This window comes from Fulmarus glacialis, unplaced genomic scaffold, assembly GCF_000690835.1.
Source record: "Fulmarus glacialis isolate BGI_N327 unplaced genomic scaffold, ASM69083v1 scaffold19, whole genome shotgun sequence".
Classification (NCBI taxonomy): domain Eukaryota; kingdom Metazoa; phylum Chordata; class Aves; order Procellariiformes; family Procellariidae; genus Fulmarus; species Fulmarus glacialis.
The window spans coordinates 120,229-147,232 of NW_009232386.1; the positions used below are offsets into that span (position 1 = coordinate 120,229).

Below are 27,004 nucleotides of genomic sequence, written 5' to 3' on the forward strand. Positions count from 1 at the left end.
AGTCTAACAAATCCCCACTTTAAGAACTCTTGTCAGTTCTTTCCCTGTCAGGATGCCTCCCAGTCTGAGGGCGAGAGTGGTGTTAGAGGAACAGCTTCTTATTCCCTGTCACTCTTCAGGGCGTCTTCTAGCTTCACCTTACTGCCTGGCAAAAGCCCTCTGCCAGACCCTTCTGGGTGACAGCTGCTGCGTATTATGCCAACCCACACTCCTTACCTTCCCCTGGAGCCTGAAAGAACCCTTTTTCCCCCTAATTCCCCTTGTGGCTTTGCCAGGCTGAGGTTTAGAGAAAGGCAGGTGCCCTGAGGTTCCACAACACCTGCCTTTCTCTAATACCCAGATTTTTTGGAGACAATTTCTTTAACATGTCATGTCGTGGGAAACTGCAGGGGTCTTTGGCCTCCAACTGAAAATAAAATTCCATTCGAACAAATAGAGTTGAACAGTCAGTCTTCGACTGTACTGCAAAATGAGAATTCCAGTCCCACCCATGTGCAATTATGCAATTATTACTCCAACTTGCAGATAGGGGAACTGGCACTGTAATGCTTTGCGACATGGCCACAGGGACAATGAATCAGTGACACTGACGTGCTTGTCTACCTTCCTTGCCTACCCACTCCAACAAATCACTCTGGGGGAGGACAGTCTTTAAAGGAAATATGCTTCAAATGTATCTAACTGTAAACTCAGTAGCTCAATATTATAATTTAGCTTACTGCATTATATCTTCCTACATAAGAATACTTACAGTAACTAGCACTTTTGCATTTGTCCTTCTTATGGACTTTAAACTACACAGTGTGTATGCTCCATTTATTTGGCTTTCTTAGACTATTTCTTACTTTTTCTTTTAAGTAAAAGTAGCAAATATATATTTCCCTCTCTACTTCCAGCTGATGTTTCAGTTGCCCTGTGCCTTCTAAGGTAAGCATCCTTCCTACAAAATAGTTGCAGCTTTGACTCAGAACAAGTCCTTTTTTACAACTGACTATTCCAAGCATGAAACTTGCTAAAAATATTCTGCCTACCCTATGTCCAACAATTATTTGGGATTGTGGTTTCTGTCTCCATATAGAATATCTCATTTGTTGTTTTCATATCCATTGCAAAGACAAAAAATGGGTCTCAGCTTTCAGGCTTCCTGAAAAGAAGCCTGTCTTTTACCCCAAGGCTGACCAACTGGAGCCTGATGATGCCACAGACAAAGAATACCAGATATATCTGAAAACAGCTCTTGGATACTGCTCCACCATGAGCAGCAGACTTAGGGAAAGCACCCGGTTACTTACAGCAAATTTACTCGGCAACCCAAGACCTACACTGAGTGCTATCAAGGGGAAGGAAGTAGAAAGAGCACAAAGATTAGATACAAAAACACTCAGATCCCCAGCACAGCCACCAAGAAGCTTATCACTAGAGACCACCCATAAGAAGCTGTAGATAGAAAGTAGAGCCTACGTATTCCCAGCTAAACAACTATGTCACAATAAAGATTCTGAAGAAATGAAAAAACTGCAGAAGATGGCGAAAAATGGCATCTACAATCAACAGAGCAAATGATGACAAAGAGACAAATACATCTTACAAACTTTCCCAGATCACTCGTGACTCTGGCAAAGTGGCTGATGACGATCTTTCCTTTTGCAGGCTGGGCTGAGATGGCCTTTGTGCCAACCAAGAGGAAAAAGAACACCAAATCCATGATGCAAGGAAGTAACCACCAGCAGGCTGGATCCTTATCAGCTGACAGAGGTGAATCTTGTTTTTAGCTATTAATTGTGCCGAGTCCTATGGCCAAGTTCTCAGTTGATGCCAGTATCAAGGGAGTTATGTCTTCTTATACTAGCCAAAGTGCTGGCCACTAACTTACGGCATAAACTACAGACATATTGCACGTAATTTACACCATTTTCATTTAAACCCTGTGAAAATGAAAGCCCATCACTTTGCTTCTAAAACAATTCAAGACAGAAATTATTGATATTACCTGACAAATATCTAGTGACATTAAAATATTTTATACTAACATTTTAAGTGTTTTGTTGAAAACGTGAAGAAAAATACAAGCTATCCATTAGCAAGCACTTCCTTTGAAAAGAAACCATTACTTTATGAAGAGATAATTTGGCTGAAATGCCAAATCTTTCAATGACAAAACCAACAATATTATTTCTCTGACGTATTTGTTCTTGAACTCAGCTCTGTGCATTGGCAGTAAAAAAGGTATTCATTTGTTTCAAACGAAAACCTTTTTAATACAGAGGTAATCTTTAGGGCAATGCTTGTTTTTAGAAAGATGATTAGATCATTTAGCTTTCTCTAAGTGAAAATTTCAGCTAGATTTAAACTCTGGATTCTAGAGGAATCAGTCAGCTACTATTCTGTTAAACCTTCCTTTACATGGAAAAGGGAAAAAGGAAGTTCTGTGTTCTAAGCTCTGCTGTTTTTTTCTTTTGGTAGCAAATGACACAGAGCAGACTGCATCTCCCTGCCAGTGTGTTTATCCCCCTGCGCACTGAACGCAGAGCTGAGATTAGATAGGAGCTTCTTATTCAGACCCCGCCAACACACAATTCGCAAAGAAATTAATGAGCCAAATTCAAAACTGTCTCAAGCAATGTAATTTATTGGCTGCACCCGGTGTGAAGACAATCCCTGTGTGGGCTCTCTGGAAGGGAATCATAGTGTTTAATTTCATGCTGCTAGTTTATGGGATGAGTTAGAAGACTGTTTCCCCAAGGGCTCTCCCCTGTCCCCGCCACAAGTACCTTTTGGACAGAGAGAGGCTCTTTCACAGGACAACGCAGAACTGAGTTCAGATGCACAAACTCAGCCTCTGAAATATCCACTCCTCTGCTGACTAGGTCTGCAAGCCAAGCCACTCTGCCCGTTCTTTCCTAAGAGCTCAAGTCCCAACAAGCATTTAATCCCACCTCTGATAAACAAGTGAATCATAGAATCATAAAGGTTGGAAAAGACCTCTAAGATCATCAAGTCCAACCATCAACTCAACACCACCATGCCCACTAAACCATGTCCCCTTGAAATTTATGCATGTGACATTTCCCATGTGAAATTTATGCACTCAGGCAACGGGAACAACCCCCTCCATCCCTGTCTCTCCTTACCTCTTTAATAATTAGCCATCTAAGGATGCAAAATACACAAACAAATGAAGACTAAAGGGACTCCTGCTTAAATAATACATGTCGAAAGATTCAATGAAATGAAGGTTCATCTTTAATACTGGGAGATTCCATAGTTAGACAGGAAAGAAGATAAAAGGCTCCCACCCCTGGGTCTCTGTATAAAGATTAGAGAAGGAGAGACAAGTACGTGTGCAGACTAATGGAAGAATACCTTACCAGCACTTCAATCATTGCAGGATATTTCATGTGTCCATGTCTCAGGATAAATGGGACTGTTTAAAAGTGGTTAATTTCTTAGCAATCCAGGCAAGGAGGGAAGTGATAGAAGAGCCAAAAGCTCTCGCAGGAGGTATGAATGAGCAATTAAATGTTTAAAAATAGATAAATAAATATTTACATTCCCGTATCAAAGAGTAACAAGAACAGCCCTATAACACACCATGGTAAGGCAGAGGAGAGAGACCAGCCTCCCTCGTGGAAGATACCAGTAGCTGGAGGGGTGGTACCACTTTGCGGCACAATCTTTTCATAAAATGCATTGGGGCTAGGAAACAGTTGAGCTGTACTACTTTTCTGCGTGTCTTCTAATTTGCCTGACACTTATGCATAACGCATTAACCCTGTCTTTGAGCTCCTTTCAAACAGTTTGTTCAAAAAATTGCACTGAATGGCTAATGACAGTCTCTTCTAGAGGAAGACAGAATATATTGTATTTTTGCCTGGTCTGGTGCTGTGATGGCAAAATGATAGTGACAGTGACCGAAGAGCCAGGCACCGCTCTCTGCTGGAGAGTCCTTCCCATTGCAACTGTCCCGCCGTCCTGCAAGGAGCAAGTGTAGTCTTCTTACAGAACCAGTAACAGGCAGCTTGAAATTCACTGTGGAAAAAGCTCATTTCAGTTGGTTACAAGACACTGCCAAGGCAGTGTTCTCCATCACGGACGTTGTGCCCTGGCTTGTTTGAACTGGTTGTTTAGTGTGTTTTTTTGGTTTGTTTTGGTTTTAATTTAAGGAGGAAATTCAAGGCAGGAGTCCAGGGATTAGCACTGATAATGCTGCAGTTTGTAACAACACTAAGGCTTTTACTGTTAGAAGAACCCTTTGGTGCCAAGTACTACACAAAGTAGAAATTTAAAGCAAGTCCTGCTCCAAAGGGTTTGCAGTCTACTTCCTTTATTCCGAAACAAACTGGACCAGGTGTGGGAGCCTGCTGGGAAATTCAGTAGCTGTGGGCACACAGTTCGCTGTGGACTGCACCTGTGTTCCTAGGCGGAGTGCAACGAAGACGTAAAACGAGTGCTTGTAAAATGAGAGATAACGATGTCCAATACCTTCGCTCCACTTAAGTCAAATGAGTTCTGTCATTGAGATGGAAGTTTTTACTCATGTGATCACAGGATGTCCTATAACAAATAACGATAAAAGAACAGTCCAAAGAGTAGATAACTCCAGTCTTGTAATCCGCTTGCTTCCTGCTCCCTCCTTCCCTGCTACCACCTCATTCCAGTAGGAACAGAACTAGGACAGAGTGGACTTTTTCTTCTATTCACAGGCTTTACTGTTCCCAGAAGTTTTGTGCATAGCCAAGTTAAAGAGAAACCAGAGGCATAGTTTCTCAGCCCGTGGAAGTATTAAGCCTATGCTCATTTTTTGTAGGTTTGGAGCCAGTGATTTGGGTATCAATATCCCAAATGCTAGTTATAAGTAGTCATGAGCTGTTCTGGAAGCCAGACTCACAATTCCTATGAGTTACCCGCCAAGAAATCAGACCACGAATAGAACTTTCTTGCTAAGACCAAGATAATGGATGATAAATCAAGCAATAGTTTTGAGGTTGATGACATCATTACATCAGATACCGCTTCTGAAAACATATGGTTTGCTCTTCTGAAGTCCTTTAGCAGCAACCATATTCAAAACAAAATTTCCCATTACTGGCCATTCTTTCATTCATATCCAGATGTGATTCAAGGTCCAATCTAATAATGTCCTTCATCTAATTTATGTATTATAATGTCATTATAATACATAATTATAATGTATTATAATGTATTAATCTATTTTGAGAACATTTGAACAATGTGAAGATTGATCAGATGATAGAAATTGCTCACATACCATATTTTTTTCCAACAGTACCACGGCACGTGACAGTCTAGTTGTATCAGGCAAGACCCTGAACAAGTTTTGCTACTTTACTTAAAAAAAATTAGAAAGCACAGCGTTAGACCTCTTGGCCTGTATCTCTGTCAGGGTGAGATGGTACTTGAGTTGCTTCAGCTGCTTTGAAGCATCTTTATGCGTTAGAACATGACTGGGGACTGCACCAGAGAATTGTCTGTGCTGTATGAAGAACATCAGAGACCTGAAATATGAACAAAGCATGGGGGTGGTAGGGAAAAGTCATGGAGTCTCATTTTGCCTTGCAAAAGAAAAGCTTTCGCTATGTATTATACAGGGAAACCTCTTGACAGAGGAAAATCCGGAAGTGATGTTTTCAGTTTAGTTTATCGTTCCTAGAAGGCCAAGAAGTTGAAGTTCTTCACAACTGCTAAAGCTAGATAGAAGCTCTGACATTCTCCTCCACAAATAACCCAGCAGCACTTACTGGTTAGGCAGATCCCATTAACTTTGTACTGAAAAAACCATTGTTATCCCCTACAAATTCACCAGCTTTTGAGCCCTGGGATCCGAGAATAAGTAACAGAACCATCACAAGCCTGACGTGATTAATTACCAATTTGAAGCAGGGTGTTTCCCATTCCCACCCCTTCAGTCATTGTCACCACCGTTTACATGTGCCAGTCCACATGTGCCAGGCTGCCTGTCAGGGGGACCTCAGAGCTGTCACATCCCGGGATTGTCAAAATTCCTGTAGGCTTTAACAATTGAAAGAGCATCTGTTTCAATGTCTAGTGTATGGCTAACGCTTTTTAGGAGGCTCTTCTTGCCTCCCTTTGTACCTCCACACCTCTCTAGACCTTGCAGTCTGTCAGACTCTCCCAAAGCCACCCCCAGCTTTCCACTGGATAGCTGGAATGATTTGCGCTCAGCTTAGGGCAGAACTGAGACCCACCTAGACAAGATATCTGAGAAAGTCCTGTGAAGCAGGGGCCTGCCCAGTAAGAGAATGCCATTTAGCATCGACAGACTAGGCCTGATTGGAATGTTCCCTTCTTCTACGTATTTTATTATATTTCCTCTGTTTTTCCACTCAATATACCATGGTACCTGCTACCAGGTTACATTAGCAATAATTTCTGAATTGTTTTAAGACAACGCGCCTAGCGATGGCTATAAAACCAATTGAAGCGGTCCCTTACCTTACAGTATTTTCTTCTGTAACAGCTGTCTTTCTAGACATGGATTTTATGGAGAAGGTCCCAGATCATCTGAAGTTTCTCAATTTCCAATTTTGCAGTTACTTCTACCAACTCTGAAGTGGAGCTTGACAAAGCCAAGTCTAATGAGAATAGAACACAGGGTAAGGCATGCCCTCAAGAAAAACAGCCAGAAGAAGAGATACCAAAAGTACCAATGGGACCAGGACCATATTTTTATATCAGTGGATCTAATGGAGCTGGGCTGTAAGTAGGTCCTCTCAGTAGACTCATATGAACAGTAGTATGACATAGCATGCCCATATATGAAGTCATGCAGTGTTATCCATTATTCATTGGCCTCAAATAATTTTCCTTTGATTTGCTGTCTTTTTGGAGTGGTAGACCTGGGGAACCATTTAAAGATAATTCACATAGGAAGTATCCACTGGAAGGCCACCTGTGGTAAAGTAGCTAGCTACTATATCTTGCAAAGAAACAAAATACTTCTATTTGTTTAACGAAAGTTTCTCTCTTGGGGCTGTTCAGAACTCACTTAGCTACACCATGCAGCAAATCTGCTAGCATCATCACTAGAGCTAGGAACCACTGTTGTTGATCAACATTCTGTTGTGCTAAATGTAAAACAAGCGAAAAATAGGAAGAGATTTCTGCCCAAGAAAAATTGTCAGATCAGAAGTTCCATTCATTCCTTTCTGAGTTCTTTGCAGCACACTGGCATTCTTCTCTAGACATTGCCACCAGCAAGCACCACAGAATCTCTGCTGCAAACAGCACTTTCCTTGCTATGTTCCCATAGTTTTGTCTACAAACAGATTTTTCTATCGCTACTTGTCATCCCTCCCTAAACTCCTCAGCGGAGAGGCTCCTTACTAAGACTGGACCCTGAACATTTCTATTCCATGGGTACCAGTTCCATCCTAATTGGAAAAGCCCTGCTGAAATGGTACAAGTTCTTATCAGAGCTGCTGAATCACAATGTTCTTAGCATCCTCAGTTACTCCCCCCACCCTCTCAAGTTCAGACCAGCAGGTCCAGTAGCAGCCATTCCAATTAATGCTTCCCACCTTATCCCCCGCCCAGCAGCTTCTGGGCATGTTAGGTCAGGCTCCCAGAGAAAATTATTAGGAGTTCAAGGGATATGAGCTAACTAAGTATTTGTTACAGAAGGGAGGCTACTTTGCTATTTTGTTTTCCATATGCAGTGTGAGCATCTATTGCCAGAGCAGAGGCTGGCAGCGTATCTATGACAACAGAAGAGAGGATTATGCACTGAAATGGTGTGAGATCAAGTGCCGAGAGACCTATTACCATTTCAAAGAAGGTAGAGGTGCCTGTGGGCCTTGAGGGGGAGAGGGTAGTGGGAAAAACTGGAGAATGCTGGACTGTGACTCCCAGGGCAGAGGACATCACCTGGGGGTGACGTTACCTGGAGAAATGGGTAACCTCAACTCAGAGGAGACATCAGAGCTGGATTGCCATGGTAATTAAAGAAAGGGTTTTAGACAAGAAAACAGCTTTGGGAGAAAAGATACCATTGAAAAGAAGTAAGTATAGTGAAATGAGCAGTACAGAGATTTAAACACAAACCATCACAATCACTTTGGAAAGTGGTCCTCCCTCTTTGGCTTTGAGCACAGGCTGCAATAGGATGGGCAGAGGAACAGCGTGCAGCCTACTCCGGCACCTCTCAAGCACTAGTCTAGGCCTTGCACACAGAGGGTGCATCGCATTTAGAGATGCTCCCCACAGTGGAGGTGGGGAGAGGAGAAAAGGAAGGAAGGGTGCACTTGAAGACAGAAGTAAAGTAAGCTCAAGATGGGTCACCCCACACATCCCAGGCCCAGCTATCTCTATCGAGGGAGAACAGAGTCACTAAAAGCCAAACTACTCCACTGTATTAGCAAGCAACTTTTTGAATTGTGCCCCGTCCTTTGTCTCATCAGTGCATCCTGACTTCAGAGGGCCCAGCCAGCTTTCCCACCAGAAAAGCATAAAATCAAGGACTCCCACAGCAATGCCTCTGGCTGGCACCCTCGGAGCGCGACTTTGCATAAGTCTAAGCACAGCCTAAGCACAGCCCCTGGGGCAATTCTTTTACTTCTGGGAGCTGGTCAAGACCTGTGCCCTGGCAAGCCTCAGCATCATGGCACAGAACTGCCGGCTTTCCTGTGGCAGAGGGAGCGTGTTATCGCTTCCTTAGCGGGCCACGTACAGCAGCCGCCTTTCCCCTCCTGCCAGCTCTGATGGCAACGTGGTGGCTATTTGTCAGGCTGCACCATTACAGCAGTTGGCCTAACATATGGCGGCGCAGATAGTCTATGTTTCAATGCAATTCTGCAGCTGGAATGGTGTGACAGCAGTGGCATCTTTGGAGTGGGCAAGGGACGCACTATTTCATGAAGCCCCATCAGGTCAGTCTGTTCTGCTACAAGGTTGGACAGAAACACGTTTACAGCAAGTGATTTCATTGCTCTGTGAGTTGCCACTACTGCCTTAAAGCAAATTGTGCTTTAGTCAACAGTGATAAAGTCAGCTTCATCCTGCAGCTTCTGCTGCATGGGACAATGAAGGCAAGCTTTTTTTTTCCCCTCATACAGGTGAACAGCTTCTCTATCAGATTCCCAACAACGGAGTCCTCACCAGTAAGATAGGGCTTCTATGCTGCCTGAGAGAGCAAGAGCGGATGATGAAAAAAATCAGTAGGAGCTCTAATTCCAAGTAAGAACTCTCACCTCTTTGAACCTTGACCAGAAACATGCCAACAGAAAGTGAGAGCACATAAATGAAGGACCAGTTTCTTCTGGATGCATAACAGTACAGGATACAAAGTATATGGGGCTTTATTTCTTTCTTATCTTCTAGAAAAATCACTTTTTTCCCAGAAGTACATACATCAGAGACAGAATATCTTCTTTTTCTATGTCTGGAGTTGTAGGAATGCCAGGTCCCCCAAAGACAACAGTCATAGTAATTCCCCTGTTTTGGGTACATCGTCCTACTGGAAAGGCCACAACTTCTTGTGCCACAGACACTGTAAATATAAGAGAAGCTTATTGCCATTACTGCTCCTATATTTTTGACCTACCAAAAAACCAAATGGCAATCCTGTACCATAGTTACCTGAAGCCATCTCAACTAGTTTTCAAAAAATTGAGCATATGAAGAATGTCTTAAGGCTAACATATATTCTTGAAAGCTTATGGAATGAGGTAGCTCAGCAAGAACGTACAACCCACAACTGTCTACAAGCAAGAAAAAAGCACCATTTCTCAAGTTTCTGTTTGCAACCATCCCTTCTGAAAGTAACAGAGGAATGAATGTGTTGGATAGGGTTTTCAGCCTGTATTTGATTCTCCCACAGGTTACTGAAGATGGAAGAATTCTTCCCAGAATCTTTTCGGCTGGACTTAAAAGATGAGAGAGATGCCTTTTTTGAGCTTTGCAAAGGTGAATTGTCTTAACCATGGTAGCAACCAATTTAAATAGCTATGTGATCCTCTAAAATGTTCATTAAAGTATACACAGTAATAATAATTGATATCTATATGCATGTGTATGCATATACATTCAAGTGAGCAGTTTTCAGCGCCCACTAATGGGCATATCGGTGTTTCATACCACACACGTTACTATAATAGACTCATTCTCTCTGCAGAAGAACAGATTTGGATCTGCAAACCAAGTTGCTCTAACCAAGGTCGAGGAATTTTCCTGCTTAAAAATCCAGCTGCTGTCAACACCCTTCAAGCCAAGCTCCACAGCACTGAGGAATACCTACTCAATAAGAGGGTGCCATACCAGGCTTCCCAGGCAAGAATAGTGCAAAGGTACAGACTGAAGCCTGGGAATTCATGTGTGAGTAGTGTGCTTGATTAAGCACACTGGCCTCAGAGAGCTGAATTGTTCCATAGGTATTTAACACAGCTACACCACATCTCATCAACCTGTGAGATTTCATTTTGTGGGAGAGAGGCTGTTTCTCTGGTTAGTCTGTCCTGCACTTCAGTCATTTCACGGTAGATCTTTGTCATCAGAAAGATTTGAGTTTACCTTTGTCTGGAAATTTAAGAATGACTTCAAAAGGCCAGATGCTACAGTTCTGTACACGAATGCTAAACATAAAGCCTTGTGCAAAGCAATTTAAATTAGATATTATCCCAGTTCTTATATAAAGCTAGCATTTTGCAAATTATACAGCTACAATATCTGTTCCATGCAATCTAATAAAGCTTCCCAAATATCTTTTTAACTTTGCGTCAATGCTGCAAAAGTCTGTACCTCAATGAACAGGCAGTGGCTAGCAGACACTAAAATTTTGGGTTAGGGTTGTTTTATTTTTTATTCCTTGCATGAATAAAAGAACCATGAAGGTTCTTCTTTGTAGAATATATACCCACTCAGCCACTGCTAGAATGTTTTGTAGAGTAGCAGAACAGCAGAAAAAGGAAGGGAAAAATAAGGCAGCAGAAGTCATGAGAACAGTTTCAGCTACTGAACATTACTTGCTTACTTTTACACAATTAATTTGACTTCCCTTTGCCTCAGTGTCCCTCCCTCAATTGAGGAATGCATTATAATTGAATCACTTCAGTGCTTTGAAATGAGTGAATAAAACTTTCAAAGAGAAATGAAAAAAAGATGTTTTCATTATTTATCCTAGGAGCTGCAGTTCCCAGTTGCCTTTGATGTTGCCTTTGTTGTGCACAGCTAAGCATACAGGGCACTCTAAACTTCAAGGTGCCCACACATTCATGGCATTGCCTGGCATGGTCATGACATGCCAGCAATGACAACGTGATACACTCGTGACAACGCCGTAGTATTGGCACGGCAAAAGCACGTTTTGCCACGTGGCAAAGCGGTGATACCAATTCCTCACACTGCCCCTGTGCCACTTCCCCAACACGTTGCCATCATGGCTTGGCATCTTCACCTTGCAAGAGAACACAGCGCACAGCAACCTTTCCAAGAGCTGCCCTAGCCAAAGCAAGCAATATTCTCTGCTGACATTCATCCAAACATTTCTTTTCATAACAAAGGAATGGTTGGCCTCATTGACAAGGGTAAGAGAGATTTGTAAAATGCTAAACTGGAATGACGATCTATGGCTTTCTGCAATAGGCTGGACTGTGTTTATGCAGCAGCCGGTATATGGAGCAAAACGACTACCTGACAAAATTAGACCAAGGGCCTTAGTTAGACCAATTTGTGGTCTTTGACATGGACAAGCAGCAGTGCCAGGGGAAGAAGTGGTTGGACCCTATCTCGGATCTCATCTTGATTTCTGTCTGTGACGAATGGCCTATGCTCTGAAGAATGAGGCTCCATATTCTTTGAAAACTGTTGTTAGCATTGATTGTTTTAACAGCATATCCTTGTTACGTATGTAGACATCCAGCAACCTTTGATGATAAAGGGAAACAATTCCCAGATTACATCACTCTGGCAATAAAAGCAATGGTGCTGTATGAAGGGCTCTTTGTGTTCAGACATAAACTTTGTATATTCTCCAGTAAATATTAGTAAATCTTTAATTATCTCCCGCTCCCGAGACTCGGCACAGCTACTATTCCTCTTGAAAGGAGCTGTTCTTGGCATTTCTAACCTCTCCTGCCAGCGCCCTCTGCTGCCATTGACCTTAAAACCAGTGTTGAAAAAGGGACAAAGAGGTTAGCTCTGCGGTGTGAAACGAACCGGCCGTGGGGTTTTGTGTGAGCTTTGAATTGCCATGTATTATGGCTACTTGTTGGTGATGCGTGTTGAAATACTGCTCTGGCAGGTATATTCACCAGCCTCTGCTCCTGGAAGGGAAGAAGTTTGATGTCCGATCTTACCTCCTCGTTGCCTGCACAGCACCCTACGTGTTGTTTTTTGCCCAGGGTTACGTCCGGTTGACCTGTGTCAATTATGATGCCGCTTCCGATGATCTGACTGTTCATCTGACCAACCAGGTAAACTAAGTGCACTTAGTCCAGAAGAAGGGGAGGGTGTGGTTGACAGAGATGGGAAGCAAAAAAGACTTTTGAAAGGCTAAAAATAAATGCCTCATGCATGCAAAATCCACGCACCCAGGAAATGGACGTGGGCTTATGGTCAGGCATGGCAATAAGGCTGAACAGACGCAGTACCAGACAAGGTTCTGTTCTCTGCCATGGACCAGTTCTCTTCTTAACCTGACAATTTTTTCCTCTGGACCTCTTTTTCCTGCCATTATTCTCTCATGTATCTGTAGACCATAAGCTTCTTAGGGCAAGAAGCCTTTGATTGCAGCTACCTAGCACAAAGGAGCCTTAATCTTGGCTACGGATTTTGCTGATCCTGTTGTGCTTAAACACAATAATCATAATGATGTAAGATGCAGATGTGTTCTTCAAGAGCCATCATTCTTAAATCTCCATATTTGCTTGTCTTGCTTTTCAAATGAGAGCTGTAACAGAACAAGACTGTTCTGGCTTGCACCCCCATACATCTTTTGTCATACAAAATAGAAGCCTGCCTTGCTCAGATCTACCTGCATTTTTGCTTCCAGTGAGGCCCTTCAGTAGTTAGAACTGGCCCTGATGAGAGAGAATTAAAAGAATTGGAAGGAAGAAAACAGTTTGCTTTTAAAGCCCTTCTCTCCTCCCAGTCTCACGCTGTGTTCTGAGAACTAGCAAAATACACACTAACGAGGGATCAGACAAGCCCAGTTCGGTTGGAGTTTTACGGTTCCTGTAGAAGTGCAGTTCAGCAGATTATAGCTGCTTCCTGCAATGCATGCTATTATCAGTATGCCACTTGTTTTCCTGGAATAGTTTGTTTGCTCAGCTAAAGAGCTATCCACACGGGAATTCAGGTGCTCGGGTAGGATCCCATGGCACAAGTGATATTAAACAAAGGACAGGTGTTTATTAGCAGAACATAAATTATCTGGGTTCCTGCTGGGAGGAGGGAAACGAGATTTACAGGAGCGGCTGGTAATAGGCCAGGCTTCTTCAAATTACAGTTGATTCTGCTCTCATTCCCTTCTCACCCTTTCATCCCACCTGGAATCAGCCATTTTCCTACTGTATTTCCAAAAGACAAGAGGCAGCAAAGACAGCATCACTAACCAGAAGCTTTGCAAGCCCCCAGTAACCCTCCCACAGATGGAGTTAGCCAAGCCCAGCTGTTTCACAGGGAAAGGGGACTTGCCTTTGGTTGAACAATGAACATACCCCATTATTGATAAACTCCGGCTGACATAGGGATTAATGAGACAATGGAAGAGAGAAGCCCTCACCTTGGTTTCCTCTGGGGATACATCCCTACATCTCTCCCAGATGGACTCTCCTCTAGGAGAGTACTAGGCAGATAGACTCTGGAACCGGGTTTAGTCCAAAGAATATCATGACTCTGACTTGAAAGCACCTCTCCCGGTCTGCCAGCCACTGGTCCAGGCGTAGCATAGACACCCACACAGAGAAAACAGCGTTTTGACAAAGACCTCGGGTAATCGTCTCTACAATGTCCATGTGGGTCAGGCACGTTTCTGCCCGTGGCAGTGTTGTATAATGGGAGTCAGCACATTTGCTCAGGTTTAGCTCTGCTAGTGAGGGGCTCTACTCCCTATACCTTGACCCCGGCATTCTTCCCAACACCAGATGCCTGGAACAACTCAGGGTAGTTGGATGTCTGCCACGCAAGCTGGTTCCCAGTTACTCTTCACTGCCAGAAATCTAATCCTCCCTTTGCTCTGTCTCCCCACCTCTCAGTACATGCAGAAGAAGAACTCCCTGTACAGCCAGCTGAAAGATGAGACAGTTTGGCGGATGGAGCACTTCAACAGCTACGTTAATGAGAAGTTCAGAAAAACCAGCGGCCTCCCCAAAGACTGGGTTTTCACTGTGTTTACTGTAAGTGCAAGCAAGTGTATGGTGTGCTAGTCTGCCTAATTAGGGTGACAGAAACAGGGAGAAAACCTGTCAGTTCACTGGAGCCCCCAAGGAAACACATACACGAGTGAGAAGGTATTGATGGTCCCATGGTAACCATTTATCTGCAGATGCTAAACACAGAAGTGAAGACACAAAGAGTTTAATTTTAGTAAAATGGGTAAACTGCTGAGAAAGAGAGTGTGAATGTTCATGCTAGCTATAAAAATGCAATTACGGTCCTCACGTTCCTGGCCCAATGCTGTGGTCCTACATTAAAAAATTAAGTACACATTAGAGAGCTCTCCAGCCTGACAGATCTTAGCCTGAAAAGGGACTACACTTTCGGTGGTCTCTTTCCTGTCTGACTTGGTCTCACCCTTCACTTTCCATCTGATTTTGCCACATGAAAATCATGTCAGGGCCTTAGATCTTCTCTTATCATGGAGGAGAGATGAGAAGACTCAACTGGCTTGATTTCTTACCATCTTCCTGTCTCACTGAAACAAAGTGAAGAAATTATCTGAGTCCCTGAGACTTCATCAGCCTGAGCCTAATGATGCATTAATTCTCTACATGACTTGCTGGGGTGAAAATGAAAAGGGCAGAGGACACAGCTTTCTCAGGTTAATTTTGGAAATGCTGTAGTTTAAAGCCAAATACAAAAAAAATTAAAAAGCTAAAAACTTTGTTAAAATATGGTTTTGTTTAGAAAAACAGCTCAGAAGCAAGTCTAGTTGAATTTGTCAAGCTTCTCAGGGGACCAGAAACTTTTCAGCCAACTTTACGGTATCTCTCTTCATGCAAAAATTCCCCACTGTGCATTTCAACTCCAAATTGAATTAAACTTAGCATCACCTACTGCAAGTTGCTGTGGCTCACCAGGCTTCTTTAAAACACTATGTCCAGCACGGCTTTGAGGGGGTTGTGAGTCATCACTGTCAGAAATGGCTGTGTACAGCTCACATCTAGGTACCCCCACACGACTAAATGAAAGAACACCACTAAAAATTCTGCAGACAGCTCATTCTGAGTAAGGGACAAGGGTCGAGGTTCTTTCACGCACCACCGCAGCGGTCTGGAGAACCAAGTTCAAGAGGGGGTTTCAATCAATTCAAAGTGGACAGACATATGTTCTCCTTCCAAGTCTAGAGAGGAGCTCTGCCGGAGGCAGCGGAAGAAAAAATGTCCCTAAACCAAGAGGGCACCTATGACTTACAGTGACTCCTATGCCCTTGGCATTCACAATGACCAGTTACCACCCTTCCCTGTCTTCCCTTTCAGAAAAGGATGCAGCAGATCATGTTGCAGTGCTTCCTGGCAGCCAAGCACAAACTGGATCGCAAACTGGGCTACTTTGATCTCATCGGCTGTGACTTTTTAATTGATGAAAACTTTAAGGTACAAATGCAATATCGTCAAATACTAAGTATGATATTGGCCAGATGTCTAAGGCCAGCAGTACAGCACGGTTGACACAGGCTCTGGTGCTAGGAATTAAACAGAGCATTCAGTCAGTCAGCTATGAAGTCCAGGATTCATTTTTTTTCCCAGTTCCATTGTCCACCATCAAGACATGGCACCTGTATTGCCTGCACATTTACTGCACAGAGAAACCCTGGCATTAACAGCTCAGGATGGGAAGAAAAGTATTTACTGCAGCTGAAACTGTTTTGTGCAGAATTTTCACAGGGAAGTGGAGTTCATAGTGAAAAGTATGGGAATTTTAATGCCCACTCAGTGTTTTCCTTCTCCAGAAACCAAACCATGCCAGATGATCAGCCAGCATAAATCAGTGCGTAATGCCTCTAACATCACATGAAGTATACTGATTTACACTAGCTGAGTATCCATCAAAGCAATGAAGAACTCACCCTCACCATGCTGAAGAATCAGTCATTATCGATTCAGGTGTCAGCATCAGCATCTCCATGTTCACTGTAGGTTCACCACTTAGCAATAGGTCAGCCCACCGAGTCTATAAAATCTGCTAGAATTACAATTCAAACTCGTAAAGAGTGAATGAAACACAGACAAGAAAAGCCAGAAGAAAGGGAAAAGGAAATGTTAAATACAGTGATTGAGGTGCTTTCAACACAGCACAGTCCTTCAAAACCACCTGGCCTAAACATAACAGAAAGCCATCTGGCAGATTCTGCTGTTGCTAAAGCAGAAAGGAACTCAAACATATTCTAGCAAAGGGCAGTGGGAACAGCAAACCCCACGAAAGAATGGAATTAATGTATGCAGCAGTGGGTAAGGCACCGAACAATAGACTCCTTTGTACAAGAAGTCAATGGCAAAGGAGAGTAAACGGCAAAGACACAGAAACTGGTGCTTCTCAGATTTCAGTGGGAATTGTCTTTTGCAACGTTGGCATGCAAAGCCCTGGCTGTGTAAACTTTAAGTAGAATAGAAGATCCAGTATCACTCTATTGTGGCAATTCCTACTTGGCTAGTTAAAAACTTCAGCGTTTAAAGACCATTACTTCCCCGTGTAATTTACATATGGAGAGATAAACAAAATCTGTTTCTTGACAGGTATTATCTATAAGAATGATGAGGATTTGTGCACACTTAGCGGTGACAGAGTCAGTTGGAACCTGGAACTTCCCTTTGAGAGAGAGTAATGTGGAAATTTAGGCATTTATTTAGCATAGCTTTGTCCATGTTTTCTTGCCCTTGCCGGGGAGCAACAAACCTACTCTTTCTATTCATGCAGTGCTGCAGTGTACAACAGCTGGACACAGGACTGACAGCTTCAACCCACAGCTAACACTGGTTGGGGCAGCAAACTCCCAGTGCGCTGACATTACAATTCCTGGTCTGCCATCCAGTCCTCTCCACCTGTAATACATAACAGCCTTACTCTCCCTGTCATCCTATTTCATGACACGTGTAGAATCTGCTTTATACTGATTTATATACTGACTGAACATGCTCTTATATGTTCAGTCTTATAGCTTATCATGCCTTTCCCTCCTCCTTATTTGTCTGAGATACAAATGTCCCCAGCATCATTCCTAATAATTCTTGAAGGCCCTGCAGCATCCTGATTCAGTCTTTGGAAGGTGTTTCTCCTGCCTCAGAGTTCTTAGAAGTACAGACTATGAAAGCAGGGCCTGCTAAGAAACCACAGCTTTCTGTAGAGCTTTGCATATTCATATGTAAGCTGAGAAAAGAATGAAGTACTTTAAGAAGAGAGAGAGCAGAAGCGATGGATGTGGTTTTGCTGTTGTTGGCTTTTTTCCTACTGTTTTCTGGAGCTTCCTTGTGCTGCGTTGTAAATGCCTACGTCACTACACAGCTTAGGACAGTGTCATTTAAATGCTCAAGGAACCTGTTTTCAGAAAGCATTGCATCAGCTGTGCAAAAGGGTTTCTCTCCAGAGGCATGCTGAGAAGACAGATGTGTAAATTTTTTATCAGCCGTAAAGAGCTTCAGCTATCAGTAGAGAACAGACTGAACATAGATAAGCCATTTGCCAATTTGTGATAGATGTACATAAATGAAGATAACACTCAAATCCCTAGTTAAAGCAGGGACGGTTCCTTTGATTTGAATGACAGCTTTTCATTCAGCCCAGGAGTATGAGGTACCACATGGACACTGTAGACTTGGTTGTGCCCACTCCAGGTCACGATGATAAAAAAATCTGATAAAAGCTTGTTAAGACTGGGGAAAACAGAACCCCACTGCCTTAGCCTGTGGTCTCCACTATCGCTAAGCGGGTGCCTTTCTGGGTCGGCAACATCTGAGCAGCCCTTTCAGTGCTTGGTTTGTGACTGTGCGTGTGGCTTCAGCTATGTCCACACAGGACACAGAACAAGTTATTTTATTCCTATTTCTGACTGGTATTTCTACGGTTGAACTCGATGATCTCAAAGGTCTTTTCCAACCTAAATGATTCTATGATTCTATTATTCAGTGCTGCTTAAAGCTCCAGCCAGAGGTCAGGCTCCCTGGACACCTACTGCTACACAAATGCTGTGGATAGCTTTGGGTTTTGAAGCATGTTACAGCTATCCTCTCTAAGAACAAGTTCTGATGTAGAGATACACATACATTCCCATTCAGTCTTGGCTATCAAGTCACTCGGAGCCTGTGGGAGCATGGACCGATGCCCTCTCCCTCCCTGAGACCCCAGCAGGATGTTTAGCTTCCACCTGGCGAGCTCCAGCAAAGACCCACACAGTTAAATAAACTAACTGGTTTTTGATCAGAAATAGAACAAAACTCTGGCTCAATCATGCATTTCCTGCACACCACAAAGTCTTACCTCTGCCCATACTGGCAGGGAAAGGACCCTTGAGACAGGTCTCATGCTGTCTGTTAGCCACCACGTCAACACATGACAGAGCCTAGTCTCATCATCCAATGCTCCTTTGAAAGATATTGAACTGCTCCTCTAAGGATGGTTCTACAGCAATGAGACTACAATAGTAATCAAGCTAGATGAAAATAAAAAGTATTCAGCAGATGCTAATAGTGCATCTACCACTATACAAAGAACAAGAAACGAGACCCCCTGGTGTAATGCAGGATCTGGTTGCAGTTGGCATGCTGTTCAAGAACCTATGGAAAAATCCTACTATTTGAAGTTTTTAGGCCTACCTGTGATGTCTTGACAGAGCAAGCTTAAGATGTGACAGAACATGGAGTTGTACTGGCAGGCTGCAGGCAGCAGTAACCTCTTCATCCCCGAGAAACATCCAGAGCAGCACTTCTGACCAAAGCCACAGGGCACTCATCGTTCTCATCACTTGAAAAGCCTAAAGAAAAAGGACGGTCCATGGTTAGGAAGTCGAGGACAGATATTCTGGGTTTTAGTTTCGTTTCTTTGTCATATGTTTGCTAGGAAATTTTGAGCAAGGCACCTACATGCCAGTTGCAGGGAGAAGCACAGGAACTTCATTCTACATGAAATTCCCACGAAATTACAGATATTCACACAGATATGGTGAATCTTAGTCTTAGTCTCTCCCCTCTTCCTGAAATAGAACAAAGAGCATTTATTAATTGCCCTGGTTGGTTGTGGAGAGATTAAGAGCATTTTAAAACTGTGAGACATTCAGATAGTATAGGGGGATGTAGAAGATGAACAGCATGATAGATGTCACAGAGAACCTTCTTCCTCCTGTTTGTCAGTTTTATTTGTTTCGAAGAAGAAACCAAAACCTAATCAAGACAATTATGAAGGTTCATTGAGTTCGTCTGTCGCCACAAAATCTTATGAACTTTTAACAGGAAAAAGAACACTTACTCAGAAGAATGTAACTTAGGTGCCCTCTGTTGGCATCTGCAAAGCAGGTTTTTTTGAGCAAGCTGTTCCAGTTCTCCTCTAGAAAAAAAAAGAGACATTTCACTGCCCTCACTTACCAGTCTTTTCATTTGTTTAATAAAGTATTTCAAAGAAGTGCAAATTATTGTTGTACTTTATTCTCAGCAAAATAAAGTGCCAAAGTGAAGGCTCTCATGTCGCCAGAATCTACCGAACGCTTAGACTTCATTTCACAGGTACTTGCAAGCAAACTCATTGCTGCTTCAGAAAAAAAAAGAAAAAATTAAAATTATTTTTTAAAATCAATTAAAAGTGAGTAAAATTCTCCTGGGGCTGTTACATGATTAAATAGCCTTCCTTACAAAATGCTGAATAGTTCCTACACGTGTTACATACAAGATGCAGCACCATATGGTGGAGGCAGGAAGTGAACAGATTATTTTGTCTCACTATAGGGAAAAGAAATAGTAAACAGAATTACATGCACAGATTTGTAACCAGACCATCACATTCTGCAGCTTGTAGCTTCAGACCTTGGCATTTCAAAGGGAAATGGAGATGAGATTAGTATAGATACGTAAAATCAGTATCTTACACGGTTTCTACCTGAAACTAAAGCTTACCCAGGAAATGAAAGTCAAGGGTTCATTGAAAACTCAGTGCTGTGTTTGTTTAGTTTTGATCCCATGTCCACCTCAAATCAAAACGACTCCTAGATTCCTTATAACTTTATTTCACGGTATCCCAAAAACTTAACTAGAAATTGTTATGGAAACTGGTATGTTAATCATAGAATCATAGAATCATTAAGGCTGGAAAAGACCTCTAAGATCATCGAGTCCAACCGTCAACCCAATACCCCCATGCCCACTAAACCATGTCCCTAAGCGTCTCATCTACACGTCTTTTAAATACTTCCAGGGATGGTGACTCCACCACTTCCCTGGGCAGCCTGTTCCAAGGCCTGACCACTCTTTCAGGACAGAAATTTTTCCTGATGGCGAGTCTAAACCTCCCTTGGCGCAACTTGAGGCCATTTCCTCTCGTCCTATCGCTTGTTACTTGGCAGGAGAGACCAACACCCCCCTCGCTACCTCCTCCTTTCAGGTAGTTGTAGAGCGCGATGAGGTCTCCCCTCAGCCTCCTCTTCTCCAGGCTAAACAGCCCCAGTTCCCTCAGCCGCTCCTCATCAGACTTGTGCTCCAAGCAACAGAGTGCCTTTACACACCTGTAGAGCAAGAGTTAACCTAAAGAGCATCAGCTGGAGACACAAAATAACATGTAGTGTTGTTCTCAAGTACGTAAATGTATGCAAAAAGGGACTTTGTTTAATTCATCCAGTCCTTACGAAAATTCTGTCCTGCCTGCATCCTGTGTTATGGGATTTTGCTGGGATTTATTAGTACTCCTTCCTCTCAAGGTCTTCACTAAGCCGGTAAAAGGGCATTGCTCTGACTCTAAGGAGATCCTGCCTAGTTTCCTGATTGGCATTCATCTTTCCCAGGTCTGGCTTCTGGAGATGAATGCAAACCCAGCATTGCATACCAACTGCAAAGTCTTGAGAGACATCATCCCAACTGTAGTCTACGAGAGTCTCGGTAAGTGAACAAGTCACAGGGTGGCCAGCAGCAGAAAATCGTATCACTCCATTGCTTGTCAGAGGAAAGACTCCTATTTATATCAGTTGTAGGTCCAAAACAGTCTGAATAAAGATATTGCACTGCTGAGTTTATAAGCAATTTAGAAGGCACTGAAAATTCTAACCCATGCAGACCTAGAAAAGCTACAGTCTTTTTAGCCATGCACCCATTACAAAGAAATAAGTGGCTAAATATTTTTTTGTTATAATTATTTTTAAGAACGTTTTCTTATATATTTATGTACAAATAAGTGGCTAAATTTTTTTGTTATAATTATTTTTAAAAATGTTTTCTTATATATTTATGTACAAAAGGCTAAATCTTAATACATGACCCTATAAACTGCACCTGCACATTTTTCTCATGCCTGTTGTTCTGAATGTGCAGGAATTTAAGTTGGTTTTTACCGTGTGCCTAGCACAGCCGTGGCAGTGCTTAAATGCCCGTGTACCCCACCGTACTTCACAAATATAGCTGGCAACTGTTACATGCACTATACAAAGACTGAAAAAATCCTTATGGACATTATATATGTATATGTATATATATGTGTGTATATATATGTGTATATATATTACAATATACATTAACTAGAACTGCTCCTGCCTGGAGGACCAAAATCTCTCCTACCCCTGATTTTCTGTGGTATCACTGTATGTGTAAGGAGAAATAGCAAAGGGAGAGTCTGTCTCTGCATGAAGGGTATTAGCAATAGCCTACTTACGCTTACTTTCATAGATAGTTACCTTCCTGTGCACATTTTGGGGTGTATTCATATCCTGTATTGCATTGTAAGCAATTTTACAATATTTTTCCTACCAATTTCCTAAAATGTTTCCAGTGGAGCTGATGCTGGCTGAAGTGAATGCAAGAAAAGTGTGGTGTTTTTTTCTTTTTTTTTTAAATTGTCTTAATAGTAATAGTCCACAGAGGCCACAGATCACAGGCTGGAAACCAGTTCCCCTCCCCACCCCTCATCCTTCCCATGCACACAGCTGCTTTGTGCGTACACATGACAGCTTGGGTGTATTTTAGCGTCAGAGTGTTTAGACCACCTCGTAACTGCATCTTCTTTTCCAGATTTGGTTCTCGAGGTTTTCAAGAAGCGCCTCAAAGGCCAGAGTGTTTTGCCTTTAAAGGCGCTCTGCCACTTCGTGCTTCTCTATCACGAGGATGCTGCAGACCCTGGCCAGAAACAACCCTCGAAGCTCAGAACCGGCCTGTGCACAGGGCGATTTCTGCGGCCACAAACAGGCAGTACCAGCCACTTCGGTCAGAGCCCTGCCAAAGTGCTGGAGAACTCTTCCAAGAAACTTGGTCGCTCTAGAAAAAAGGTTGCCTTGTTGCCCAGAAAGAATTATCAACAAACTGTCCTAACTATACCGCACGTGCAGCTCTTCGACCATCATGGAAAAAGCCTCTGAACCATTGCAGAGCAAGAGAGCTTTCACGGGTTCAGAAGACATAGAAAGAAAATAAAAGCTAAACTTGTATGTGCTGTGCATGTCCAGCTCATTTCACCTTATATAAACAAACAGGTATCAACTTCAACTGGAAAACCAGTAATTGTTTCTGTAAGTTCTTAGTTCTTCTGTGGAAAGCTACACTTTAACCAGCCGGCCAGAAATTATAGGAAAGTTACAGAAAATGAGACAACTGTTACCACACTAAAACACATCCCTTTCAAAAACAACGTTGATCTGACCGGTGCAATCCAGAAACAGGCCAAACTCTTTACGTACAAAGTCCTTATACAAGAAGGCAGGGAGAGAAGCTGAAAAGATTAACCCTAAGGCTTAACAGTGGAAATCCCCCAGTTTCTCCCATCATTTGTAGCTGCATGTCCAGCTCCCTCGCTCGTTAGATCCTCTGTGCCTTGCACATTTAACCTTGTTGTATTAAGACTCTTTCACTTTTCATTCGGTTGAGGTGACAGCCAAGCAGCAGCACGTACTTACTGTATCAGGCCACCATCTCAGCAGGGACCAAGGAGAGGGGGAGGAAGGGAGCGAGGTTTAAAACCAACAGGAAATGCTTTCACATCTCAGACGCTGCTGCTTCTAACCCAAGAGAAATTTAAATGAGCTGTAAGTTGAAGGGTACATGCGTGTTTCCTTCCCCTCCTGTGCCTACTCTAATTGACCGTAGTTCAGGCACGTCCATGCGATCCTGGGACTGCAGCATCAGTTCGCAGCAAGCATCTGTGAACAGGGGAGCCGGTGACCGAGCATGGGATGCTGCAGCCTGAGCGCCCGGCAGGCCGGGTCTGCAGGGACAGGCCAGGATGAGGTGGAGCTGCTGAGGACAGGCAGGACCAGGTAGGTGGCAATTTTGGGGGCATGTGAAAAAAAGCCCATCAGCTCCACTCAAATAGAAAGACGTTTGGTGCTTGAGACTGAAACTTGGTGGCTGTATTTGCTTTCCAAATGTGACTCCCTTAAAGGAAAAGCTTTCTCTTCTTCCCTTTTTCTAGCCAGCATTTACAGTAGCGCTAAGGTCAGATTCGTTTAATCTCCTAACTAGAGCTTGCTTACTTCTTCTCAATATGTACCCCCAGGTGTCGCAGTCTTTTAAGATAGAGGGTCAGCATTTGAGAAACTGAGGGTGGGAACATTCCTTCCTGCCACAGATGTAATTCTGTTTTGGGCGGGCGATCACAACTAACTCCTGGGGCTCTGGCAAGCACTGCTCACGTTTTGTCAGAAATGGACATTTTCAATCAGACTGTCACATGTCAGAGACAGATCGGAGGCCTGAAAAGAAGCTCAGGAGGCCTTTAGTTCTGCTTCCACCTCTGGAGCAGCCTCAGCTCTTCCTAAATCTTGCTTGACAGATGTTTGTCTAACCTGTCCTTGAAAACCTCCAGTGATGAAGGTTCTGCAATGTCCCAGGCAAGCCATTGTTTCTTCCCAATAGCTAACCTTTAACGCAGGTAAGGCCATTGTCTCTATTTTAAGCACCACAGACAAAAAGAAAAAATCATTCCCCTCCCCTTTCTAGTGGTCTTTTACATATGTGAAGACTGTTACCGTATCACCTCAGTATTCTTTACTTTAGGCCAAGTGTCGAGCTACATTATACATTTCCTTCCATAATTTCACCATATTCCAAGAAACGGTGTTATTCCTTCCTTGTCCATTAAGGCAGGCACACCAAGAGTGCCTTCATCATCCCTACGCTCCTTCCTATGTAATGCCAGTAGAAAATTAGGGTCTACGTGCTTTGTTGAATTTAGGACCTACTCTCTGCTTAATGCGAGGGCACATTTAGTGGTATGTTCCTCTAAAGCTCAGGTTTGTTATTCCTTGACACGCCTGCTGTTTGATTCTGCATCTGCTACATTTTTTTTCCTAGAGTTCACTGAGCTGTCACCACCCAATATTCCTGTTGAAAAGAACATATTCTAAAATACAACAAATTTATGCCAGAAATGCATAAATTTGTCTGCTCAGTGAGCATTAATCTTTCTCTCTCTCTTTTTTAAAAGAAATGCAACACATGCAAGTGCTTTTCTGTGCCTTTCCATATTCTCTTCTATTTCAGAACGTGGTCCAACTCAGAAGGCCAGAGTGAGGCATCGCTCCACCCTAAGGATCCTGCAATCCTAGCAGGAACAGAAGATGTGAGTACCAGCAGGGTCATGCAAGCAAAGATTTGTATGTAGAATCAAGGAAGAAATCAGAGGCCTGTTTAGCTCACCCACCACGGCACTATCCTGATGCAGTATCCCATGACAGTGAAGTGCCAGAGGCTATGACATGCCCTTTGTTTTGAAAGCAAGTAACCAACAGTTCTCTCTGTTTTGAGGCCCAGCTATAAGTTTTCAGCTTTTGCTCTACAAATTCCTGTGCAAGCACAAGTCAGTTTTGGATTTTTTTCCTGGGACCACATTTTATCACCATTGTTGAGAGAAGATGCTCAGAGGGAGGGGAAGTGATTTATGCAAATTCACATATATGGTCAACATCCAAAACTCCCACTGTCTGGGCTGCAAAACCACCCCTTCTCTCTCTTAGCTAGTGTTATAAATCATTATTTTTTTGGCTCTTGTTTCCATTTTTCCACCTCTGCTTGTCTTACTTTACAGGATATGCCTGGTAAGATTACCAGAAGAAATGTATGCTGATGTTTCTTTGTTTCAGACAGAAGTTCCGTGGGGAAGAACTCGGGAGGAACTAGCGACCCTGTTGATCACGCAGCCTATCAGCGGCTGGGAAGGGATGGACATCCACTCTCTTGGGGAAATTATTTGGTCCTCCCTGGTTTTTCTGAGAAGTTACTGCATGGAGGTAATCATCCTCTTACTATAACCACTGAGTAATATGCAAAGGATAAGTGGGGGTAAACTGGATTTCACACCTCCTGTCCAAATTACTGTCAAATCCCAGGGCTTGACTAAAGCTACAATTTGTCCTGACCTCTGTAAGTTAATGCTAATATGTTCAGCTTTTTTCAGCAGTGCCAGCAAAAGCTGAATGGATTTCATAGCCATTTCCTTGTGCAGCATGAATCTTTTCATTCATTCCCTGGGGAAACAAAAACGTTTTTTTTGTCAGAAGTTTTTTGTATTCTTTTCCCCAAGGACTGGTTATTATGGTTGCAAATTTGTATGTGTAACAATCGAGCCCTCTCCACAGGTACTGGAGGTGATTGGTAAAACTAATGCAGTGTGATCACCACTACCCTGGTTTTGACAAGGTCAGAAGAAGGAAATGAGATCTATTCTAACTTTGCCATGGATTCATGTCTCTTTAACTGCACATCACTGTTTATCTGGCTGCATACAGAACCAAAACCACCCTGTCTCACAGGAATGATAGTGCTCAGAGAGCACACAGAGACCATTTAAGAAAAGATGATATACAATTCCAAGGTACTGACATAAAGCTTCAATCAAACTGTGACCTAGTGCAAGACAGTCCAGCAGTTAAACACTGCATAGTTCCTACTTACCAACCAGTCACTAAGCGTGCCTATCACCACTGTCTGTACATAAAGATGCACCAAGTACTGCATCAGCAGAAAGGAAGGGAAGGTGAAGAGCTTTGAAGACATGTAATTTCCTTTTTAAAAAAAAAAAAAAGGAACCATTTTGGAGGAAAGATATAATTGATCTTATTTCAACAGGAGATGTGTGAACGCTACATTGTGCTGTCCTCCTTCCACTTGCTGATTCTTTCAGTGGATCGTACAAAGAAGGCATTTGTTTATGAGGTAAAGCGCAAGAATCCTTTTGTGTTTGTTGTATGCACATTCATATTCAAGATTTCCTAAATATTTCTTTGCTCATAGCTCTAGTATGTGCATGGCAAAAGGAGTACCCACCCGCGGTGCCCTGCCAAGAGGAAGGCTTAGGGTGGAGCAAACATGTGCAGGTCCCATCAGCCGAGCACTTCACTGAGTTTAGGGGAGCTTTGGCATGTTTTCTAGCACAGTAGCTCACAATTCTCCATTTTTCAGCTTACTTTGAACAGGGAAGGCAGTCTGCTCCAGGGACTGAAGAGGAAGTTTCTATTTATATGCCTGCTTCTAGGATCTGTAACGTTAGCTGGCCTCTTATCACTTAATTTTTTTACCCAGGGAGAGGGACTGCAACCCTGTACGAGTGAGCTAAGTGAACAAGGCATCAACCAGGAGGTATCGAAAGAAGGTCGTAAGACCAGACATGGTGTACCAAGGAGAGACATATCCAGAAG

The 27,004-nt window shown here is 43.0% G+C and overlaps 1 protein-coding gene across 1 annotated transcript; it reads left to right on the plus strand.

Moving 5' to 3' along the window:
• The first annotated feature begins 1,661 nt into the window (after positions 1 to 1,661).
• On the plus strand, positions 1,662 to 22,732 carry TTLL10 (tubulin tyrosine ligase-like family, member 10). Its single transcript, XM_009584863.1, has 11 exons — positions 1,662 to 1,755; positions 6,573 to 6,738; positions 7,698 to 7,816; positions 9,093 to 9,213; positions 9,857 to 9,942; positions 10,151 to 10,322; positions 12,275 to 12,446; positions 14,229 to 14,369; positions 15,672 to 15,788; positions 21,173 to 21,266; positions 22,389 to 22,732. The coding sequence occupies exons 1-11, from the start codon at positions 1,662 to 1,664 to the stop codon at positions 22,730 to 22,732; spliced, it is 1,626 nt and encodes a 541-aa protein (XP_009583158.1).
• The last annotated feature ends 4,272 nt before the right edge of the window (positions 22,733 to 27,004 follow it).

Bases quoted from the DNA above. Each gene is read 5' to 3' on its own strand.
- TTLL10 (XM_009584863.1), top strand. From the start codon at position 1,662: ATGGCCTTTGTGCCAACCAAGAGGAAAAAGAACACCAAATCCATGATG. The intron at 7,817-9,092 runs GTAGAGGTGCCT...CCCCTCATACAG, and splicing joins CTATTACCATTTCAAAGAAG to GTGAACAGCTTCTCTATCAG. The intron at 14,370-15,671 runs GTAAGTGCAAGC...CTTCCCTTTCAG, and splicing joins GGGTTTTCACTGTGTTTACT to AAAAGGATGCAGCAGATCAT.